The sequence below is a fragment of the Scleropages formosus genome, chromosome 23 (genome assembly GCF_900964775.1).
Source record: "Scleropages formosus chromosome 23, fSclFor1.1, whole genome shotgun sequence".
Taxonomy (NCBI): Eukaryota; Metazoa; Chordata; class Actinopteri; order Osteoglossiformes; family Osteoglossidae; genus Scleropages; species Scleropages formosus.
The window spans coordinates 6,217,658-6,240,004 of NC_041828.1; the positions used below are offsets into that span (position 1 = coordinate 6,217,658).

The 22,347-nt window shown below is 45.8% G+C and overlaps 2 protein-coding genes across 6 annotated transcripts; one reads left to right on the plus strand and one right to left on the minus strand.

Moving 5' to 3' along the window:
• Window positions 1-310: 310 nt before the first annotated feature.
• On the minus strand, window positions 311-4,772 carry ppp1r11 (protein phosphatase 1, regulatory (inhibitor) subunit 11). Its single transcript, XM_018754450.2, has 3 exons — window positions 4,477-4,772; window positions 2,916-3,024; window positions 311-2,622 (listed from the first exon to the last, which is right to left on the minus strand). The coding sequence occupies exons 1-3, from the start codon at window positions 4,552-4,554 to the stop codon at window positions 2,441-2,443; spliced, it is 369 nt and encodes a 122-aa protein (XP_018609966.1). The 5' UTR covers window positions 4,555-4,772; the 3' UTR covers window positions 311-2,440.
• On the plus strand, window positions 4,213-21,922 carry vars2 (valyl-tRNA synthetase 2, mitochondrial). Of its 5 annotated transcripts, XM_018754448.2 has the most exons (31): window positions 4,739-4,805; window positions 5,551-5,674; window positions 6,067-6,279; window positions 6,423-6,504; window positions 6,781-6,881; window positions 8,119-8,240; window positions 9,204-9,270; window positions 9,558-9,655; window positions 10,176-10,257; window positions 11,445-11,564; window positions 12,949-13,057; window positions 13,388-13,476; window positions 13,876-13,966; window positions 14,546-14,673; window positions 15,256-15,359; window positions 15,580-15,661; window positions 15,728-15,804; window positions 16,074-16,161; window positions 16,521-16,614; window positions 16,912-16,982; window positions 17,064-17,189; window positions 17,726-17,830; window positions 18,238-18,306; window positions 18,388-18,466; window positions 18,800-18,930; window positions 19,750-19,902; window positions 20,038-20,265; window positions 20,395-20,506; window positions 20,637-20,842; window positions 21,188-21,337; window positions 21,661-21,922. In XM_018754448.2, the coding sequence occupies exons 3-31, from the start codon at window positions 6,070-6,072 to the stop codon at window positions 21,739-21,741; spliced, it is 3,255 nt and encodes a 1,084-aa protein (XP_018609964.2). In that variant the 5' UTR covers window positions 4,739-4,805; window positions 5,551-5,674; window positions 6,067-6,069; the 3' UTR covers window positions 21,742-21,922. The 5 variants fall into 5 exon arrangements, with proteins under 5 accessions (XP_029104038.1, XP_018609964.2, XP_018609962.2 ...); XM_029248205.1 differs by lacking the exon at window positions 4,739-4,805 and adding an exon at window positions 4,213-4,464 and having other exon boundaries at window positions 15,580-15,804; XM_018754446.2 differs by having other exon boundaries at window positions 15,580-15,804.
• Window positions 21,923-22,347: the final 425 nt, after the last annotated feature.

Here is a 22,347-nt window from a genome sequence, read left to right on the forward strand (position 1 = left end):
CTTCAAACCATCACTGAAGCCCTATACATTAAAAAGTCTCTTCCTCTCAGAACTGCTAACTATACCACAGTGAGTGATTTCTTGCAGTACCACTTCAGGATCAGTGTCTCTCAATGGGGCTTCATCAGGAGCTGGATTCAAACCCGTGTCCTTCGGGTAGACAGCAGGGACTCTAAGCTCTGCTCTACCTGTTTCACTCACATTCAATGGCTTTGTGATCTAGAAGAGATGGAAGAAATGTAGCGTAAACCGAGGTACGTGACTAAGATCCTCCGCAACCCCTCGTTCCACAATTTTTGTATTATTCCCCTTGTTTGCCATTTACTAAACAAAGCACAAGTGTTGTGCAGATCACCACCATAAGTATCTGAGCCAGTGAGGAGGTACGTGGAGATTTCTGACAGTGCCAAACAGAGGGATACACCCACACACAGCCCAAACATGTTTATTGGTGTTAGTTCTTTGCATTTACTATGTACAGAGATGTGCATGAACAATACAACAGCAGTGCACTTATGTATGAAAACAACAGAAGGTGGTGGTCTGTTTTGGAATTCGTACTTTCCGGTGCATATCCAGTCATCAGATTCCATTTCAAGAGTTCAGTACAGTTCAGAGTGGATGATAGAAAAGGAAAGACATGGTGAAAAGGCAATGAGGCAGTATAACTTCAACGTGCTTTTTTTTTTTTTTAAAGAGCCTCCTGTTACTATTTAGCTGATGCCTTTTTTTCAAAGCAACTCATATTTACTGCACTTATACAGCAGGGTATTATTCTTACTAGGGCCACTCTAAGTATCGTGATCAAGGGTTCTGCAGCAGGAGTGAGATCCAAACCAATTTCATTGAAATTAGAAAGCAAGAGCCTTAAAACATACACTACCCACTACCCCATGAATAAGCTACTCATTAACTGTAGGTGGCGGTGGTTTTGCTGCTTGAACCCGTCCTCCTTATGTTGGCTGGGCAGACGACCTTGGGCAACTTTCATGTTTGCGCTGCCAGTTAGACACACAGCTTATAAACATTTGTGTGTCTGTGTGGAGAACATCTTCGGTTCACATCTTCTCCCTGCAGTTTTAACCAGGGTCACTGGAAGGTGAAAGAATCACCTGTTCAGCTCTTTTGTCAACAGTCTCCACTGCGGTTTCCCATTTTCTCACTCAACAGTCACCCAGTTTCCACGGTCAGATTCTGCGTGTCACTAAAACAGAAGTTTCATTAAGGCCATTTTGCCGACCAGGGAAGAGAAAAATCTCCAGCGACCAGGACAACACGCAACTGGAATGAATAAAGGGAGCTTGTGGCCTTCAGGCCAAAGCACTGGGAACGGGAACGTTTTTTTTTGGCAAACTTTACGCTCAGTCACCTGCATCGTCGTGTCATGTTTTCCGTATCGGAGGACACCTGTACAGGGACTCTACCTGCCCTCGTCTCATTCTTTTTGCTCAGAATCTAACTCAACTCATTTAACATTTATTATATTTTCATCGTCCTGCTTCAGCTACCTGTGCAGTGTCTGATTAAAGTATGTATATACCATGAATTTCACATCTTTATTTCCAAACTTCAGCATGATAACAGTGAATGTGTGAACACTGTCTGAAAAATGTGCGGAAATATCTCAGCATAACATCAAAATAGCACTGCAATGCCCTTTTTAATTAATTTTACCCATCATTTGAAAGAGTTTTACGTGCTGATCTGTTTAAACAGTAGCAGAGACTTCTTCTGTTGCACTGCATTATCATAAATAAATCTATAATACTTAGTAACGCCTGACATAAGGTAATTTTTAAAGGTTTCTACATAAACATGGTGCGGACTGTAAGAAGTGCGTCGGTCTACAGCTTACTGTATGTCAACTGTTATGTAATGTTTTGACACGTTTTCAAATTTACACTATTAGAATTGAAATACATTCTTTTCACCCATCAACCCCATTAAAAGTTTTACTATTTGTATAAATGTTTTCTGTTATTTACTAGTCACAAAAAACACTTTTCAAGTCAAAAATAACACTTTCAAATGAAAGGCGTTCTAGTTTAACAACGTATTTGCCAGAAGGGGGGCGTATCTGTAATCTTAGACCATACACTATCAGTCAGTGCGCTATTTGGAAGATATAATATATTCTCACAATTACGTTTTATGAAAATAAATTAAAAACAAACGTGATCATAAAAGGTAAAATGGCTGGGTTATATACAAATGGCTACCACCCCATTCAGTAGGTTGCCAACAGCACCTTGCTCCTTTAAAGTTCCTCTGCTTTTGTCAGGCACCATGTTATCGTTTCCTGCATTTCATGTCCTAAATCGACTCTTTTCTATCAATACGTAGTGGTTGAATTTAACTCGAGTGGGAATAACTAGAATTGTGTGTATTATCTTTACGAGAGGCCGTATTCACTATCGTGTTCAGTCTCACAATAACCCTACTATTGGGCATTTGATCCTCCAGAAGTAGGGGGCGCCGCCGGGCCGCCACTACTACTCTGTCCATGCCTACTCCTTCCGTGTCCCAGAATACAATGTGCGCTTCCACAGCCTTCTTCGTCCTCTCCCTCGCTTTCCGAAGACGATTCTCCAAACTTCCGGGGCTTCTCGTATACGCAGCAGCCTGCGGGGGGGGGGAAGAAAAAAAAAAAAAAACCTACTTTTGATAAAGTGAAGCTACACACTATAGAAAAATTCTGATTTTTTTTTTTTTAAAATGAATATTTACACTTTACTGCACAACCTAAAACTTATTTCCCATGATTCCAAAGACCTGAAGATAGACGGTCTTTGCTTTTCTGCAATTTCACTGACGTTAAGAAATTAACAAAAATACACTTAAGGAAGGCTAAACGTAAGGGCCGCGACTCAACAGGAGCAGCAGACGACGTGTAAAGGGGCTGAGCTCAAACCCACATTTGGAGGACCTCCGACCCAGGTGCTCATTGTCCACGGTGTCACTGGACCACTCCACCTTCTTCTCGGTCTTCCTCTTCCTCAGCGTGATGGTCAGACTGCGGCCCTCCTGCAACACGAAGAAGATCGCTGAGCATGTCTTCACGTGGACCTTCCCTTCCCCTGCGCTTCCGCTCCACAGCCACAGCCCACAATGTCGCAAAACTCCAAAATCCCACAATTCCTAGTGTGTATCCTGGTGCAAAGTGCAATACCAGCGCAGTACACCAGCCTGAACGGCAGCTCATTTTTTTGCTAATTTATTTCTTATTGAATTAGCTGATGCTTTTCTCCAAAGCAACACTAAGCTACTTATAGTGATTCACCCATTTATACAGCTGGCTCATTTTTATTACATCAGTTCAGTTAAGGGTCCTAAAGCAGTAGCGGGATTCGAACCCTGGCCCTCAGACCGTATTTAACCATCACGCTATCTGCTGGATTACCGAGAGCTCCTGAGAGGATGAGTCACATTGCGAGATTCATGCGATCTCTCGTGGACCGGGCTGCTGAGAACATGAGCACTGCCTCACTAGGCCCGATCACACTCCTTTGGGAATCATAAGTCTTTTTTTAGAACAACCGATATCAAAGCATCACTTATTAACATGTACGTACGCAGGTTCGGATGGAAGGACCCTCTGTTCACAGCAACAGCTTACGTCACACTCTCCTCATTCATTCATTCATTCGTCACTCCTCGTGTCTCTCGCAGACAGAGGTTCAGTAAAACATCCTGATGTTTCCGGCATGTTCTTCGGCACACACCTGGCTCTCTGCGCGCACAAGCCGGACACTCGATGGGCATCATTCTGTCCCTTCCCAGGGCACAGTGGACATTTTCGCACGCTGGTCTCCCATTAATACGTACACTTAAGACCCAAAGGTTGCAGGTTCGAATCCCACCTCCCGCTGCAGTACCCTCGAACAAGGTACTTACGGTAAATTGCTCCAGTAAGACTCCCCAGCTGTAGAGTAAATAATTGTAAGTGGCTTTGCAGAAAAGCACGAGATAGATGAATAATAAATGTAGTTTGAGCAACTGTGTGTTCAGCTCCTGCTCAGCATCCCGCCCCCTACACACTAGTACGACACACTGAAACATTTTCATCTGTTTCTTTTTTGTTTAAAAATAAGAATAAAAAAAGACTCCACTCGAGGCCTGCAGGAAACGAGGCTCGCAGTACCAGGGTAAATTTATCACGACACGGGTAAATTCCGTCAGCTCACTAAATCGGCCGAACGAACCCGAGGTGGAGACGTTTGATGGGAAGGGAAGAGGACAGGGGAACAAGTGGGGACAAGTTGGAGACACGCAACTCGGCTGAACTCCCTGCACTCGGCGCTCGAAATGACTAAGCGAAGAAGCGGCCGACGCGTGATGATGCTGCTGGTCTGAGGCGGAAGCGGTGCCGCTGCCTGCATTTTGTCTCGTCGTCAAGACACCTCGCTCAGCCCGGGGTCATGCAGGGATGGTTCCTGCTCCTGCTCCTCCTCCCCCCATCACTCGGTATTTGACTACCTGCTGCGGCTGCGACGCTGTGTCCGCCGGCACGGTCTCCGTGATCGTCTCGCTCGAGGTGCCCGGAGCCTCCGCCATGGCGAGTCGTCGTCGGCGAGTCGGCTAGCAGCTTAGCCTTAGCTCCGCACTCACTGCACTGACGAAGCGCAACACACCTCCCGACGCGCGCTGTGCTACCAGCTGCGCTCCGCACGGTAAAACGCGGCGGGTTGTTCAGGACGCTACCATCAAAGTGACCGGAGTAGCGCTTGGCGACAGTCAGTTTGTTTTGGTGGCACTTGACGCGACGCAGGACCAGGCCGGAAGTACCGCTGGACGGACCACTTCCGGTGAGGGAGCGCGCGCGCGTTCACTTGGGTGGATGGTGCAGACTTTTCTAAATTCTATCTGAACGGGCCGTTTTTTGCTTTTATCTGACTTTTTATTACATTTCCTCCCGAAATGTGAATTGGGAATCTGGCATTTTGTTAAGCAGCGAACCACCTCAAAAGTTGTACATTGTCTCTCTTTACCTGCCGATTTATGTTGCTTTACGTGCCCTGAAAGATGCAACATTCATATATATAATGTAGAAAATTTCCTCTTTATAGACTACGCACCAGGTGCTAATTCTGTGAAGGTTCTCCAAAACAGCTGTTTACGTGTTCTTGCTTGGCACACAGAAATTTTTGTCAGATCTTTACAAGTATTGTATATTTTCTGAGCTGCGCTACAATATGTTTATATTTTGTTTATTTTCTCTTGGCTGTCCTGCTAGCAATGTTGTAATGTTAATATGACTAATTATTTGTTCAGTACATTATATACATTTTCTAATTTTTATTGTCAATAAAATTTAATTTGAAAGAAACTTCCCCTTATAAAATCGCAGCCCATGTGCGGAATCGGTGCGCCGGTATTTGTGTTCCCCAGGGAAACTCTCGGCGGAACCTTCAGTTACAGGGCGTAAACAGTAAATTACTTAGAAATTGCGTTGACTAAAATATGAAACGCCTTTAGTTATTTATAATTCCTCCAAAAATATTGTCAGAAAATTCTACTATAGAAATTTTGAAACGTATTTCAATTTTTCAGGAAGGAAGACTGGCGAAGCATGGGTCAGAGTTCAAAGGTCGGCAGAAAATGTCTGCGCCCTGCTCTTTTTCAAAGTGAGCAGGATCAGGACCAGGATTTTAACAGACGCCCGTAAAATGAACTGGTACACTCATATTTTTCTTTCTTTCTTTAAAGTCAAGCATCGTCTATGAATTGCTTTTACTAAATATCTGTCCTAAAATGACAGTCTCGGTTTTTATTGTAAAATATGTTTTGAACTGGGACTGTACTGTAACAAGGGAGGATGAAACAGCCTGATTATTATAAAATTTAAATTTAATAAATGTATATGTATTGGTTAAGACAATGTTTTTATATAAGCGAGTGATATTATATGCAGAATACTTAAGGCCAACAAATGGAGATGATAATAAATGATAACAATTGCATTTTATTCATTTGTTTCATTCACCTTTTGGGTGACATGAAAAAGACAGCTTTTCTAACTTCCTGATCTGATGCAATATTTAACACCTTTAAAATATATTTATTTAGACAATGTGGAAGCCAGCTTGCCGCCTACCTGCCAACGCTCGCAGAGGACGGATCGGCAGGCCCTGGGGGTCCTCGGAGCGCAGGAGCTTTTCACGTAGCCCAGGGATCCTCTCCCGTCAACCTCCCACCTCTGGCCATGCTGCTCGGGCCCAAGTGGAGCAGGAGAAGAGGAGGAAGGAGAAGGAAAAGGCCATCCTGAACGCTCAGCACAGCGTGAGCATCTCAGTATCGCTCTATATGTGAAGGGTTTTGTACTAAATGGAGTCCCATGGGGCTGCGACCCCCACCCGCCCAGAACTCTTGGTGCAATCGCTGCCACTGATGGCGTAACCCCCTCTCCAACTCTCCCTCCCCAGGTTGTCGATGGACACAATATTAAGTGGACTGAGACAGAACGGATCGTGTACGCTGGGGCCACCCTGCCCGGGGAAAAGAAAGGTAGGATGTGTTACGTAATTTATTGTATTTACATTTATTCACTTCACTGACACTTTTCTCCAAAGCGACTTACAATGTTGAGGTACTTACACCTGTCTACCTTTACTGGAGCAAGTTAGGATAAATTCCTTGCTCAAGGGTACTATAGCTGGAGATGGGATTGAACCTGCAACTTTTGGGTCCAAAGGCAGCAGCTATAACCACTGCACAACCAGCTGTCTCATGCACTCCTCGTGGTCTCTTTCTCGAACCCGGACCTCTGCCCCCTGTTCTCAGACACCACGCTGCCGTTCCCTGCATCCTACAGCCCCCAGTACGTGGAGGCCTGCTGGTACCAGTGGTGGGAGAAGAAAGGCTTCTTCAGTCCTGAACTTCATGTAAGGATCAAGTGAAGAAGGGTGGTGTGTTCGGCATTTGCGTGTCGTACGATGATTCACCCTTTAGGGTCTCAAGTTCAGGTTCGTTGTTGACAGCCTGGATCTAGAATGTGATGAAAAGTAGACAGTATTCTAGAAATTTTGCAGGTGTGACCACTAAATTATATGTTTATTATATGTGCTTCTCGGGTTATGAACGGTCCACTGGTGATTTCAGGGGTACAGATGTTATTTTTCAAAAAAAAAAAAACAATTTTGTAATTATTACGCAATAATTTCCGGCTTTGAACAATGTTTTTCTTCGTGTATCTTTTTTTTTTCTTTTTTTTTTTACTTTCTGTCTGTTCTGACCTGTGTTTACCTGCGGAGCTGACAGATGGCACAAAAGTTAGTCCAGACAATAGGACTGCAGGACCACCTTTATTCCACTCGCTTCCGTAGTGTTTACAGCTAGCGTCTGGTGTTCATGAGTGTCGGTGATCAATAACAAGATGAAGAATGTTGCACGTTTGTTGAATAAATTAGACAGCAATCAGCATTCTGTAGGTGTTTGCAGAGAGAACATGATTTTTTCACATATTTTAAATTAGTTTTAATATATTGCGGAGTTAATAAAATATTAAAATGGTCTTACTTAGTATTTTAATTTATTATTGCTATATCTGAGGTTTTTACCAAACACAGCCAGCCGATAAGTTGAGTAATATTTATATTATTGAGTTTGAATTTGTTGTCATTTGATGGTGTTAAAAAATGACCTCGGAGTTACAAACAAAACGAGTTCAGATCAAAGCTGTGTTGATAAGTTTAGGAGCCAGTATATTTAGCAGTTAGTTATCAAACTTAAATTTTTATTTTCAGCTCAGGGCACTCTTATAATTTGTAGATGTTGTATCTGGCTTACAACCCTGACAATTTCTAACATGGGAGAATAAATGAAACAAAAAGCAGCTTATAAAGTGCAATTCCTTGGAGCAATAAGGTAATTCTAAAGGATTATTTCAGTTTTCGGTTGGGGTAAGCAGGAATGCAGCCTTTAGCACACCCACAACGGTCATTCTCTCTCCGTATTACATCTCCCTTAATTGTATTTCTATGTCATAATGCTGTGTGTAGTATTGCTGTGGGGGTTGAACAGACTCTGCGTTCATGATGGTGTTCAGATTTAGTCTCTGAAGATCAGTTCACGTTCCTTCTGCTTAACCCCTTCTTCACTCGGTGACGTTTCTCTGTACAGAGCAGTTTGCCGCACGCAGTCGATCAGTCGTTCTCCATGTGTATCCCTCCACCCAACGTGACTGGCAGTCTGCACCTCGGCCATGCTCTCACTGTTGCCATACAGGATGCCCTGGTTCGATGGTAACTTTTAAAATTTATTTGTCATAGGCTTTGGAAAATTTCATTGTGATAAATACTTCATTGAGGGGAAAAAGTGTTTGATTTGTTCAGATTGTGTTTAATTAAAGGGTGCATTTACGTATCGGTTATCAGTATTTCCTTGTCCAGCGCAGGGTTGCGGTGGTCCGGAGCCTATCCTGGAAGCATTGGGTGTGAGGCAGGGTTCATCCTTGATGAGACACCAGTCCTTGTCGGGACAGTCTCTTTTCACTCACACATACACACGCTAAGGACCATTTAGAGTCCTCAGAACACCTGAAACGCATGTCTTTGGACTTGGCCTATGGGAGGGCACTCGGGCAAACACGGAGAGAACATGCAAACTCCACACGTACTGAGTTGGATTCAAACTCGCATCCAAACCTATATCCCTGGAGCTGTGAGGCATCATTACTACCTGCTGTGCCGCTGTACTGCCTCCTTAAAGGGTTCACTTGTGTTCTCTGATCCTGTTATGTATTTGCGTGTATTTAATTGTAATCTGAGTTGTAACACAACTTTAACCTGAGATTAAAGTGAAGTGAGAGCTTCAGCCAGGGCTGTTTAAATGCCAGTTTAGTTAAGGACATCCGTGCGAACGGCGTTGGCCCCCAAGGGGTAGGTGGATGTTAGTCTGAAAAGGCTGTGCCGTGTACCGCAGCCTTGTAGCTGACTCATACTCCCGACTTGGGCAAAGCATGGTAAAACCTGTTTAAGGACAAGTTAAGTTATTTAACACTATGATTGGTTAACCTGCTGTTATCGCAAACACGTTAGGAAAATGGAGGCATATTTGATTCTTAAAGCAGAGCTGTGAGATTTCTATGTTTGTGCGCTGTCTAGTCTCCCAAGAACATGTCCTTCAGTATAAGTGTGAGCTGGCATCTTTTGGACTTAAGGCTTTAATGAGTACTGTGATTTTTTTTTTTTTTTTTTTTTTTTTAGGAGAAGGATGCAGGGCCACAAGGTTCTGTGGGTGCCGGGTTGTGACCACGCCGGCATCGCCACACAGGTAAATCTGTTCATAACAGGCATGGTTTGGTATGGAAAGAGTCGCCCTTTTAAGAGGAATATCTCATTTCCTAATCACGTGATCATTGAATGTGACAAACATTTGATAGATAATGAAGGTGATGAGTGTTAGAACAAACATCTGTTGGACGAATTTCTTCTAAAAGCTCTGAATAATATTACCAGTGAAAATCACAGATGCTACTGGTCTGCGTGCAGTGAAGCTGAAGTCGCATAACAACCTTTTTTTCCTCCCCCGCTCTCTATCTGTGTGTGTTTGTGCGCCAGTCAGTGGTGGAGCGCAGGCTCCTTTGGGAGCGAGGAAGGCGCAGGCAGGACTATAGCAGGGAGGAGTTTCTCCAGGAGGTGTGGAACTGGAAGAATGAGTGAGTCTCTCCCTTGGTCATGTCTCGCTCATCCTTTTTGTTCTGCCAAGAATAAATGCGCCAAACCTTTGTAATCATCCCCAGAATCTGCAGAGCTTAGAACAGGTTATGTGTATTTTTTTAGCCGCCACCTTAATCTAAAAATAGTAGTAAAATAGAAAAAAAAAAAAAAAGAAAACACTTCAGTACAACAGCTAATCTACTTACCACCATGTTTGATTAATGTTTTTTTTTAATAACTGTAGCCTCATTTTACATATTTCCATTTGAACCTTTAGCACTTTATCATTACTCCATGTGCTTCAATGGCAGATAACACTCAAGTCAGACTTAAATAGCTGAGAACACATGTATGTGTACTTTCCCTGTTTCTGTATTCATATTATAGCTGTAGTTACACTGCTACCTGTGGGGAAATAAATTGTACGATATTATACATGAGCCGTTTCATGTATAATATCGTACAATTTTTTTATTCTGAGCGATTGTGTGTGTGTGTGTGTGTGTGTGTGTGTCTCAGGAAAGGAGATGAGATATATCATCAGCTGAGGAAATTGGGAGCATCTTTGGACTGGAGTCGAGCGTGCTTCACCATGGACCCGGTAATTTATGAACGTGTTTGTGTGTATATGTGTGTATGTCTGAGTCAGCCAGGCAATCACCTTTTTCAAATGATACACTTTTTTGACAAGCGTGTGTGTACAGTTCAGAGGACTGGAGCTGGAATAAGAAGAACAAAGTCTGCCTTCGAGCAGGATGTGAAATCCCGCAGTGTTCTGGATCCGGACACACGAAGACCGAAAGAGCCAGAATGATGTACATGGTTGTCAGGATTGATGAGAGCTGAGCTGTGAGCTCGGATCCAATTGCACCGCTGGGTCCTTTTTGTGAGCGCAGGTTCCCTGCTACCGCTGTGGAATTCCCAGCACCGCTTTAAAGTACATTCCACTAATTCATTTACTGGCGGAAAGTCAGGAGTCGCCAGCCTTTTAATAGAAATGCGAAACCAAGGGCTTCGCTGGAGGCTGTGTGCTCGCGGCCAACGACCTCGAATGTTTACGCTGCTGCTTTTTAACTGTGTAAAACACGTCGTTCATGTCCACTGAGCGGCAATAACACTCTACGGTGTGTTGGCGTGTTCATGTCCACTGTAACACGAGGTGACTCCTTATGTTTTGGCAGTTTAACGGGTGCTCTTATCCGGAAGGACATCCATGTCTGCTGTCGTGTGATAGGCAAGTGCCAGGTCTGTTCCACACCTTAGATAAACACACTGGCACTTGGCAGCAGGGCAGCCTGGGGCAGAGTGCCCAGAGTCCTCAATCACCCCAGGCAGCCCCACCATGCTGTCACTTCATCTCTGACTCCACTGGGATGGGACTGGCCTCCAAGTTGCCATTATATTATAAAATTACTGCATTCATAACCTCATTCAAACTGAGGTTAAGATTAATTTGTTCAGACTCGGGGACGAAATCCAACCATGCTCAGTTCACCTTTCCATGCTTAAACCACCATGTCGTACAGTAAAGGTTACACTGAAAGCAGGGAATGATGCTGGGTGTTGAAACCGTGTGGCTTTATAGATTTTTCCTTGAAAGTGTAATGATTTGCATATGCATAAATAGGGAGCTCATCTGCTTTAAATACTTTATGTTCTTTCCAATGTGTGTATACTGTGAGTCATTTGCCCTGCAAATTCCTCAATAGAGGATGGTTGGTATGTAAGGACAGGGTGATGTGGGTGGTCCATCTGTGACCTGCCCCTTTCTTGTGACTCCTCCCCTAGGACTTCAGCAGTGCTGTCACAGAGGCCTTTGTCCGCCTGTGCGACTCCGGCCTGGTGTACCGCTCCGAGGGACTGGTGAACTGGAGCTGCGCGCTGGGCTCCGCCATCTCCGACATCGAGGCAAGGCCAGGCTTTTCACCGGGTGGCGCTGCTGCAGTCTCACGACCGTGTGCTAGACTGCAACCCAACCGCCTGCGCCCCGCACGCATGCAGATGTCAGGTCTACAGCGAAAGACACAGGATTACCGATCTCGGAGCATCCCTTGTCTCGCAGTCGCCAGTGTAGCGCAGGTTCCGTGCCATAGATTCGTGTCATAAGCAGAACGTTCTTTGAAACTACCCACAGGAATGTCGAGATGAGTTATTCTGAGAATACACCACCCCGTCTCAAGTTTCCCTGCTTGTACCGCAAAACTCGCTCCTCACTGCGATGCCTCATCTGAATTCTTTTACTTGTCTCAAGAATCGCAGGTTGACAAAAGGCGGACAACGTCGCACATCCGCTCTCTTCCTGCAGCTCTGATTTACGGGTTTTAAACTGTGCGAATGTCTGCAAATGAACATGTCCAAATTGGCTCTGGATCCAGAAAGTTACCTTAGTTCCAGCAAGTTATTTCCTACGAATTACAAAGTCAGTCAGTGACGTTCAAAGGAAAGATGTACCCTGGATTCACGCTGCACTTAGTGTTTTTCTTTGTGTTTAACCCGTTCTGAGTCACGGGGAGTCAGATTAGGCAGAGACGTGGACGCTTGAGAGCTGACTTGACTTTTTCCTTTTAAATGTGACATTTTCATGACATGCAAAGTAATCTTTCTTGCCACGCTATACACACTGCATGACTTTACAGTGGAAGGGGGACTTAGCTTCTGTGAAAAGACATTTTCAGAATTCTGCAAACTCCACACCACACTCACTTTCTACTCACCTTGGTCTTTTTGTGTGGGATTTAGTTCGTTGCTCATGTTTTAATTCCTTGCTTTTCTGCAACTTCAGTTCATAATAACTGCACTTATGCATGGCTGATACCTTACGTGTCCATCCATGTATCATCAGTTACTGCCTGTGCTGTGCAGGGTTACGGTGGTCTGGAGCCCATCCTGGAATAGGCAGGGTCCGCTTTGGAGGGCACACCAGTCCATCGCAGGACAATCACACACACTCATTCGCTCTCACACAGAGGACAGTGTAGAGTCAGCAGTTCACCTGAAACATGTCTTTGACTGTGGGAGGAACCCAAAGAAACACAGGGAGAACATGTAAACTCCACACACTGAGCTGAATTCAAACTCATATTAAAACCTGCAGCCCAGGAGTTGTGAGACACCAGCCCTACCTTACATATGTGTTTGACAAAAATATACTGATGTGTGGGTGGTGTGTAAGAGTGATGGATCGTGTAATTAGCCCTCTCCAAACCTCCTGACTCCCGGAAGCCTGTGCGGCTCCGGCTTTGCCAGGAGTTCGGCCGAGCCGTTAAAAACTGATGCTGCTGGTCCGTTGCAGGTGGACATGCTAGAGCTGAGAGGTCGGACCCTGCTCTCCATCCCGGGCTATGAGCAGAAGGTGGAGTTCGGGAGCATGGTTACCTTTTCCTACCCCTTGGAAGGACAGGGTGAGTGGACCACTTCCGCGAACCTCTGCTGTTCTGTCACCGCTTGTTCTTTCCTCGGTTCGGCTTGGTTCGTTTCCTTCCAACTTTACGTTTCTTTTATTTCTTTGCCAATCTTGTAAAGTGTAACATCAAGTAGGCACAGGCACTCAAAGCAGCAGAAGTTCAAATTAGTCTTTCGTTTTTTTCTCCAGCTTTCACCTGTTTTTTTTTTTTTTTTTTTTTTTGCATCTAATGTAAAATATGTAGTAGCTGTGGGATATATTTAAAATATCTTTAAAACTAGTTGGGTGGAAGATGTGATGTATTTTCAGATAGCGTTTGTTCTTTCAGATGGCGAGATATCTGTGTCAACCACACGTCCCGAGACTATGATGGGAGACGTGGCCATTGCCGTGCACCCAGATGACCCCCGATACCAGGCCAGTTTACACACACACGTGCTCACGCATCCTCGCCAAGCAGCCCCCCTCCGCAGCTGACTCTGCGTTCTGCAGAACCAGGAAGTTGCTGTTGAGATTTTTCTGAGTTGCAAATACTGCTGATTGTTTTAGGACGACACAGTTTCCTGTGAAAGGCCTTTCCTGTTTTCTAAGGGCACTCGCATACATGCCCAGACCTTCATCCTGCTTTAAACTCCACTTCTTCTTCCTTGTTTGGTCAGTCATACAGCCCCCTGAGCAGTGTGAGATTATGATGTGTTTTTTCATTTATTCTTCACTCCTTTCTGTCTGTCACTTGTTCCTCTATTCACTGCTGTCCTCCCCATTCTTTCCCCTCCTACCCTGGTGTTCCTACTGCTGCTGCTTCTCCATTTGCAGGCGCTCCATGGCAGAGAGTGCCGACACCCCTTTACCGGCAGGCTCATGCCGGTCGTCACGGACACCGTGGTGGACATGAGTGTGGGCACAGGTATGGTCCTCATACACTCTCGGTGTACACGCATCAGCAGCACCGTCAGTACTGACACCCTTATTATCTGTGTATATCTGTCCCTTATCAACAACAGTACATCCTGGAAACACAAAGTGTGTGGAAGGGTGCACCTTGGACAGGATGCCAGTTCATCTCAGGGGAGTTGCATACACACACACACAAAGGCAGATATAGAGTCCCCAATTGATATGAAAAGCATTTTATTCATATTCTTCATACTAATTCATCTGAGAGAGCTGTGTTATAACAGCTACGGAGTACATCTTAGTTGCTCCAAAGTGTAATAACAACTAATGGATTAAAAGAAAGACTGGTGAAAACGGTTTTTCTTGGTCCCAAATAAAGTGAACTGGAGATTTAACCTGAGCGGGATGTCAGCTGGACAAAGTCTCTTCTGCACTTCTAACTTAAATATGCAGTGCTTGTTTCTGATGGTTTATGAAGCCGTCTCCTGGTTGTTGGTTTTCATGGTGACGTTGACCAGCTGTGAAAAGTGAGGGGGGCGCACTTCTGTCCCACCGTTTGTGTTTGTTCACATTTTGCTCTCCCTTTCAGGGGCTGTGAAGGTGACCCCAGCTCATGACCAGACTGATTTCCTGCTCTCCCAAAGACACTCTCTTCCCCGCATCACCGTCATTGGCGAAGACGGGACCATGACCTCTTCCTGCGGCCCGTGGCTGGAGGTACGGAGCTGCCAGTCTCACCTGTGGATCGTTCACTTTTTTATTTTAACATATACAGATGAGATATTATAACAGCATATTTTGTCATTTCCTCATCTATTTTTGTGTCAGAAACGGTTTTATTATAATAGGCAGTGATGCTTTAACAGACAAAGAGTGTAAAATCACACTGATCTGTGGGAGCTCACTACTTATGACACAAAATGTTAGAAATGATGATGAGGCGATATCACAAAACAGTGATGACCTGTCTGGAAAATATTACTTTTCTTATCCGGGGAGGAGGGACAGAATGTAATGAGGTCTAGAAACAGATTGAATTTTGTGAACTTTCGACATTTTTTTTTAATGAATTGAAGGGTTTCTGCTCTGCCATTATGATGCACCTGTGAATTACAGCTTAGTGCCGGGCTTTGCGGTCCAGTGTCTCACATAGTATAGCCCACAAGATTTGTGAAATTATTATTATATACTATAGCTACCAAATGCCACAAATTCTGTGGAATCACATGTTAATGCAGTTACAGTTAGACTTATACTTGTATGCAGAACAAATCATTCTGTCTCTCTCTCTCTCCCTAGGGTGTGAAGCGCTTTGAGGCCAGGGAACGAGTACTCGAAGCCCTGGTGGAGAAACAGATGTTCAAGGGGAAGATGGAGCACCCCATGGCCCTACCCGTGTGCAGGTAGGAGCGAAAGGCCTCGTTGATGGATGTCCCATCCGAAAGCACATAGCGGCCCTTCCGCCTGTATTCAGATTGCAACACTTTTTGAAAGGCATTAGTGCTTTACGCTAATAGCAGCTTTTACACTCAAGTCACTCAGCAGGGCTTCTTTTACAGTGTTCACCTTTGGCTTTATAACTGCGTGTCTCTCTTTCTGTACACCTCTCCTTCCACCGGTCAGCCGTTCTGGAGACGTAATTGAACCTCTGCTGAAGAAGCAGTGGTTTTTGCGCTGTGGAGAAATGGCAAAGAAAGCTGTGCAGGTAAAAGCAAGAGTCTTCCTGTCGCTCATCCTTCGCCAGTGCTGTAACGCTGCCTTTCCATCTCAGGCGGTCGATGATGGAGAACTGGAGCTCATCCCTCACTTGCACCACAAGACGTGGAGAAACTGGTTGTCCAGCATCAGGTATCTTAACAACCAAGTGCTGGGGGTGGGGTGGCCTACTTCCTGTGGACCAACTCAGTGTAGGAGAGACTATGGTAGCAGTTTGGAGTTTTATTTCCCTATCGTTCTTGTACCTTTGTTAGTTGATCTCCTCTTCTTCCAGCTTTCTACCCTCACCTACCTCTGGTCTACGCAGCCCACCTCACATGTTACCTGTGTCTTGAGTGAGAGCTCAGACAATAGCATTTCACCTTTCTCTACAAGCTGTGAGCATTTTTCTTTTTCTTCAGTGACTGGTGCATCTCCAGACAGCTGTGGTGGGGTCACCAGATTCCTGCGTACCGCGTGTCCTTCCCGGGTTCGACTGATGCAGACACGGTGGGGCTCCTCACACACTAAAGCGGTCTTTGATTTGATCGTTTCTGTCTCCCACATCAGAAAGGTCTAGTCCTCTGAAAACTCATTAATGGTTTTAATTTAACTTCAGTCTTTGAATATGTTGAATATGTACTTCTCATTGAGGCTTTCAGCTAACTTTGAAATCCTCTAGAGACTGTGAATATTTAAATGGGGGAGAAATGCCCAGGAAAGGTTTTTCCTTGGACCCGCTAAGGAGGAGGCAGCCCACGCATTTCCAGTTTTTGGTGACGTGGTGTCCGACTCATCGCTTCCCCCGGGTTGTTCCGTGCGTCCTTGGCGTGGCTGGTCAGTGACGGCGAACTTTTCTGTCTCCTTAGGAGCAGTGGGTGTGGGGAAAAAGCGAGGCCGAGGCCAGCGAGCGAGCCGCAGCCAAATTTGGAGTGACACCCGATGCGATAACGCTCACTCGGGGTGAGTCGACACTGTCCGACAGGGAGTGAAACGAAGAGCCGGAGGGGACGTGGGCATTAGACACACTGCCCTGATACAGGCTCATTACTGCCATTGCTCGAGTTGTGCCCAAGTCTGGGCAGCGGGCAGCACACCAATTAAACGACCCGGTTGGAGACATGATGATTGATAGTTTATTACAATTATTATACTAGTAGGAAAATAAGTAATTTTTTCACTGTGATTTTTTTTGTCTTGATGGATGAAATGGTGGAATCGAGTGTGTTGATAAGAACACTGTCGGTCTACGTTGCTCAGATCCAGATGTGTTGGACACCTGGTTCTCCTCGGCGCTCTTCCCTTTTGCCATGCTGGGCTGGCCCCAGAAGGTACGTTTCACTCCACCTGCCTGTTTCACCAGCATCATCACTTCTTTGCCCTGTTCAAACCCCTTCACTTCCTACCCACAGACCGCAGACCTGCAGCAGTTCTACCCCAACAGCCTACTGGAAACGGGAAGTGACCTCATTTTCTTCTGGGTGGCCCGGATGGTCATGCTGGGCACAGAGCTCACTGGCCAGCTGCCTTTTAGACAGGTAATGGGGCAGAGATGCCTGCTTTGCTGATACGCCAGACTTTTTGAAGGCATACAGGACTGTGGTAGAAATATTTGTTCTCTGATCCCTGCAAACACTGGTGACTCAGAGACAAACATGGTGTGTCAGTCATATGATGTGAAGTGGGAGATGTAAACCTCTGGGACACGTCCTTCACAGGGAAGCAGTTTTTACACATTCGCCTTGTCTGTCGCAGAGCCGACAGAGACCGTCACTGGTGTCTGATCCGCTTCCAGCATTTGTCTCCGCAGGACGTGCGGCCGAGATTCTATCCGATATAACTCTCATGTTCCACGCTAAACCAGAGCAAACGGGGTCCTGGTCCATTCAGTTCAGCTCCTCAGATTTCTAGCTGAAGAAGGTGTGAAACAAAATATGTGTGTTGGGCAGTTTTGCAAACTGCTCAGCTTCACACACTGTTATTCATGTGGATCCTTAGTGTGTGTGTGCTGTAGAAGAGATGACAGGCTCTGATACTCTGAGATGGTCTCGCTCTGTCTCGTGCTCCCTGTCAGGTCCTCCTGCACTCTCTGGTGAGAGACAAGCATGGCAGGAAGATGAGCAAGTCGCTGGGAAATGTCATCGACCCCTTGGATGTTATTTCTGGTGTTTCTCTGCAGGTAACGGGATTCAAATGCGTCTGAAGTTCTGGTGCGCAACTGAACTGAAGTGTGTGTGACTGAGCGCATTGTCACTTACAGGACATACATGATGTTCCTGTTTCCTCCCAGTCCAAAGATGTGTGTTTTGGCTGAACTGGTGAATCTGAGTTGCCTTTAGTGTGTGTGTGTGTGTGTGTGTGTGTGTGTGTGAGTTAATGTGTGTGTGATACCCCTGTGACAGACTGGCATCCTGTTCAGGATGTACCCTGCCTCATACCCTATGGTTCTGGGATAGGCTCATGACCACTGCGACTCTGCATTGATGGTGGATAGATGGATGAATGGACTTATTTATAGCACACACACTGTGAAGAGTCTCAGTAACTGGAAGTGACATTGCTCAGCCCTCTGGCGCTCTTTCCCAGCGGCTTCAAGAGAAGGTCAAAGAAGGAAACTTGGACCCCAGAGAAACTGCCGTTGCCATGGAAGCGCAGGTGAGGCAACACCCTAGAGGTAAGGCTGGCATCAGCGGTCCCCTGCGAGCTTGCTCACTGTGTCCTCTCTCTGTCCCCCAGAGGAGAGACTTCCCCAGTGGTATCCCCGAGTGTGGCACCGACGCTCTCCGGTTCGCTCTGTGCTCATACAAGGCCCAGGGTGAGCGACCGCCCGTGCGCGTCGTTTCCCGAAAGGGATTCGTTGTTCTGCTAAGTTCACTTGCACATTTGGGGACAAAGCAAAAATGCCAGTTGCGTTTACAGTAATCTTAAGAAATATGATATCGTCGCGAAACACACTGTTGGATTTTCAGTTTATCTGTGTACTGCTTGGTGTGTCAGTCATTCTCTTTCTTTTTTGTTTCCAGGGTGTGTTCCCTCTTTGCATATTATCTTCCTTTCCTCTTTCTTTTGTTTTACATGCCAGTGTTTTGAATACCAGTTTCGTGCAGCCGTTGTCCCTTTGTGACCCCTGTGCATGTGTGTGTTTCAGGAGAGGACATCAGCCTGTCTGTGTCCCAGGTGCTGAGCAGCAGGCACTTCTGCAACAAGATGTGGCAGACAGTGAGGTTCGCCCTGGGAGTGCTGGAGCCCCGGGACGTGGAGCTCCTCCTCTTGGCGGAGGTATGACTGCCCGGCGCAGACCCCACAGTGGGCTGTCGAACTAAAGGTGCTTTTGGATCCCTTGGTCAGCGTGAGTCGCTGTGCTCCACCCTGACAGTCCGCTCCGACCCACCTTCCACTCTTTCTAGGTTTCTCCCTCTCCACTTCTCTCATGGTTTCTCCCAAACAGCACACCTTCTGCTCTGGTTCCAAAATAGTCCACTGATAAGACAGAGCATTTCTGAAAGACCCAGGAGCTGCAATAGATCATATTCAGGACCTAGAGCCCCCCCCCCCCCCCCCCCCATACACACACACGTCTGCAGTTAGCTCACGATGCCAAACTGCCTCATGTCTCATTCATCCAGACCTTCTGCCTGACTTCCATTCTAAATGATGCGTGGCCTGTTTTTTCAGGCCCGAGAGTGCATGATATATGTCAAGTTGAGGGTATTTATGTTACGGGAAGAGGCCACGATTCTCGTTTTTCAGACAACAACCGTGAAATCTGTCCTGTTTCCTTTAACCGTTTTTTGTTTCAAACAAGGTCAGGTGCCATTTCCACCTTTACGGGAGGTCGAGTGTTACAGGCAGGGGGGCTAGATGTACAAAGACACAATGAAGGGAGGAGCAGAGTAACACGATACACTTGACGGTGTTTTTAGGTCCAGCCATCCAGGCACGTCTGGGGAAAACAACACAAAGCGCTCAGCCGCCAACATTCGACTCCTTTCACAATAGATTTTGAGAAACATTTCTGGTTAGATGTCAGTCTGCAGTCCCCCTCTCTACCCATATCTGTAACTGTGTCTCTATTGTTCCTGTCCGCCTCCTCACCAGACTGTCCCCGTCAGCAGCGTCGACCGCTGGCTCTGCTCTCGAATGTATAGCACCGTACAACAGTGTGAGCGTGGGTTTGAGAACTACGACCTCCTGTCCGTCACGTCTGCACTGTACTCTTTCTGGGTGCACAACTTGTGCGACGTGTATCTGGTGAGCAAAATGTATTTGGCAGCCCTTTAGCAGATGAGGCCCTGACCTTCCTCTCATTTACTGTTTACCACTTGGCCTGTGACTGGTCTGTTGTTCTGCTGCAAACAACCATTGTCTCTATGAATCCCTCCACAGGAATGTATTAAACCACTGCTGGGGCAACAGGGGGCGGAGACGGCAGAGCAGAGGGTTACGGCGCGTAGTGTGTTGTTCCACTGCTTGACCATCACGCTTTCCCTCCTCGCCCCCTTCATGCCCTTCCTGACAGAGGAGCTGTGGCAAAGACTGCAGCCTCATGCTGGAGGGAAGAGTGCCGTGGTGACTAGCCTGTGCCTGCAACCATATCCACGGTCCAGCCAGTTGGTGGGTGAAGGGGAGTCATTGTCCATCGTTGAAGAGGAAGATGCGTGTTAACCTGTGCCTTTGGTCATCATTCAACATTTTTGTCCTTTCTCCCCCCTCCCCATCACTTGATCCCTCCTTCAAACTCAGACACACTGGTACTTTCCTCAGGAAGAGGCCGATTTTCCCTTTGTACAGGATGTTATCAGAGTGGCCAGAACCCTGCGATCTCAGTGTTGCATGACCAAAGCCAAACCTGACAGTAAGTCCTGTGTCAACAGCAGTCTGTCTATTGGTCCATTTGGCCTACATGATTGAGCATAACACAATGGAGTGTTTATTGCAATGTATCCCATCATATAACGAGGGCACGTGTCTTCTCGCTGCTCCAGTGTGGGTTGTGTGCGCGCCGAACCAAGCTGAAGTCTTGCTCCAGTACAGCTCTGCAGTTCAAATCCTTAGCCGAATCTCCAGGCTTCACCTCCACTGCCCCGAAGGGTGTGGCACTACACCCTCTGCTCTCCAAGCTCCCCCTCTCCCCTACACTGGTGCTGTGGGAGTGGTTGACCACACCTGTAAAGTACATCTGTCTGTTCAGGTAACACCCTGATATTAGTATAGTGGTATTACTGCAGTTAACGAACTGTAAGCGAATGTGTGTACCCTACCTCCTCCTCTTACAAATATCTGAGTTACAAATTTTCAAAGGTATGAACATTTTCCAGTTTATTTATAATTGCATTTTCTTCACGATCCCATCAGTATTCAGTTGTCTCTTGCGGTGTGAAAGTGATCTGCATTTCTACATAAATTTGTATTTTTGAACAAACCCAGTTACAAACAGGCTTTTCGTTCCCATTGTTTTTATAAAGTGAGGACACACACAGACACTATTAAAACCTCTCTTGGTTTATGTATAAAAATGGAAATCTATTTCCTCCAGGGGAATGTGGGCACAGACAAACAGAGTGCTCAGCTCTCCCAGCGCCGACAGAAGCTCTTGTCCAAGCTGGAGCAATTACAGTCTCGAACCCGAATGCCGCACTATGCAGAGCGGGTGCCGCAGAGGGTGAGACAGGAAACCGAGAACAGGGTGAGCTGTGGTCTTGATGAAAACTGGAGGAACAAATGTCAAATCAAAACATAATGGGCCTTTTCTTGGGTTCACATCTCTTTGAAAGTCACATTTGTCCCCAGACTGTTGTTTTCTTTAAAGATGTGTAGTGCTAGGATTAATATGATGGGAGGGCATGGTAGCCTATGACAAAAACATTAAAGTATATGAAAATGTGTTAAATCAGCAGGGCTGTATTTTGAAATATCGGGGACCCCCTTGAACACCCCACCCCACCTGTGTCACCAGTGCTCTTCATCTCTTGCTTCTTCCTCCGTTCCTTCTGTTCATTAATTTTCCAGATCACTGCCTTGGAAGAGGAGCTGAAGGACATTGACGACCAGCAGCAGATGTTACACAGGTTAAGGGAACAAGACAGCTGAAGGAAAGGAAGGAAGGACTTTTCACGCTGCTTCGGGGCTCGAGGAGAAGCCAGCGTTCTCTCGGACCGCTCGAGTTTTCAACTTGTGATGCGTAGATCTAAACTATATGCAGCAGTTCCACTTATTTTAAATATATGGACATCAAATCGGTCATTAATAAATTATTTACACACTGAGTGCGTTGGGGTAATTTTATGCATTATTTATTTCGTAAGGATCCCTTATCCAGGGGGGATAATAACGATTCCAGTTTTTCCATCTTCTAAATCCTATGACACATTTGAGAATTTTTTTTTTTTTTTTTTTTTTTTTTTTAAAACATGGCAAACCAAAGGCTTCCCCCACCAAGTTTCATAAATGTTGAGTAAAATACTGTTAGAGAATGATTAGAAAGATTAAAACGGAGTAAAACAGTGAGAACAGAAAACTTAAGGGCTGAGGCAGAAAGCCAGCGCTGCAGTAACTACTGTAGTACCGTGGTACTGTAGTACTTTACTCGTTCTGCCGCCACAGGACACGTGATTTATGACGCACAGTATAAGCATGTAGCCGCGGAGCTGCACGATCGTGACCCCAGACAGTACTGTTTAAAAGAAGGAAGAAGAA

What these genes read in the sequence shown, in the direction of transcription:
- ppp1r11 (XM_018754450.2), bottom strand. Translation starts at nt 4,554, where the DNA reads ATGGCGGAGGCTCCGGGCACCTCGAGCGAGACGATCACGGAGACCGTG. An exon ending in CAGCGTCGCAGCCGCAGCAG is followed by an intron (nt 3,025 to 4,476) that starts GTAGTCAAATAC and finishes TTCGTGTTGCAG; the next exon opens with GAGGGCCGCAGTCTGACCAT. An exon ending in GGGTCGGAGGTCCTCCAAAT is followed by an intron (nt 2,623 to 2,915) that starts GTGGGTTTGAGC and finishes CCCCCCCCGCAG; the next exon opens with GCTGCTGCGTATACGAGAAG.
- vars2 (XM_029248205.1), top strand. Translation starts at nt 6,070, where the DNA reads ATGTGGAAGCCAGCTTGCCGCCTACCTGCCAACGCTCGCAGAGGACGG. An exon ending in GGACATGAGTGTGGGCACAG is followed by an intron (nt 13,967 to 14,545) that starts GTATGGTCCTCA and finishes TCTCCCTTTCAG; the next exon opens with GGGCTGTGAAGGTGACCCCA. An exon ending in TGCGATAACGCTCACTCGGG is followed by an intron (nt 16,615 to 16,911) that starts GTGAGTCGACAC and finishes TACGTTGCTCAG; the next exon opens with ATCCAGATGTGTTGGACACC.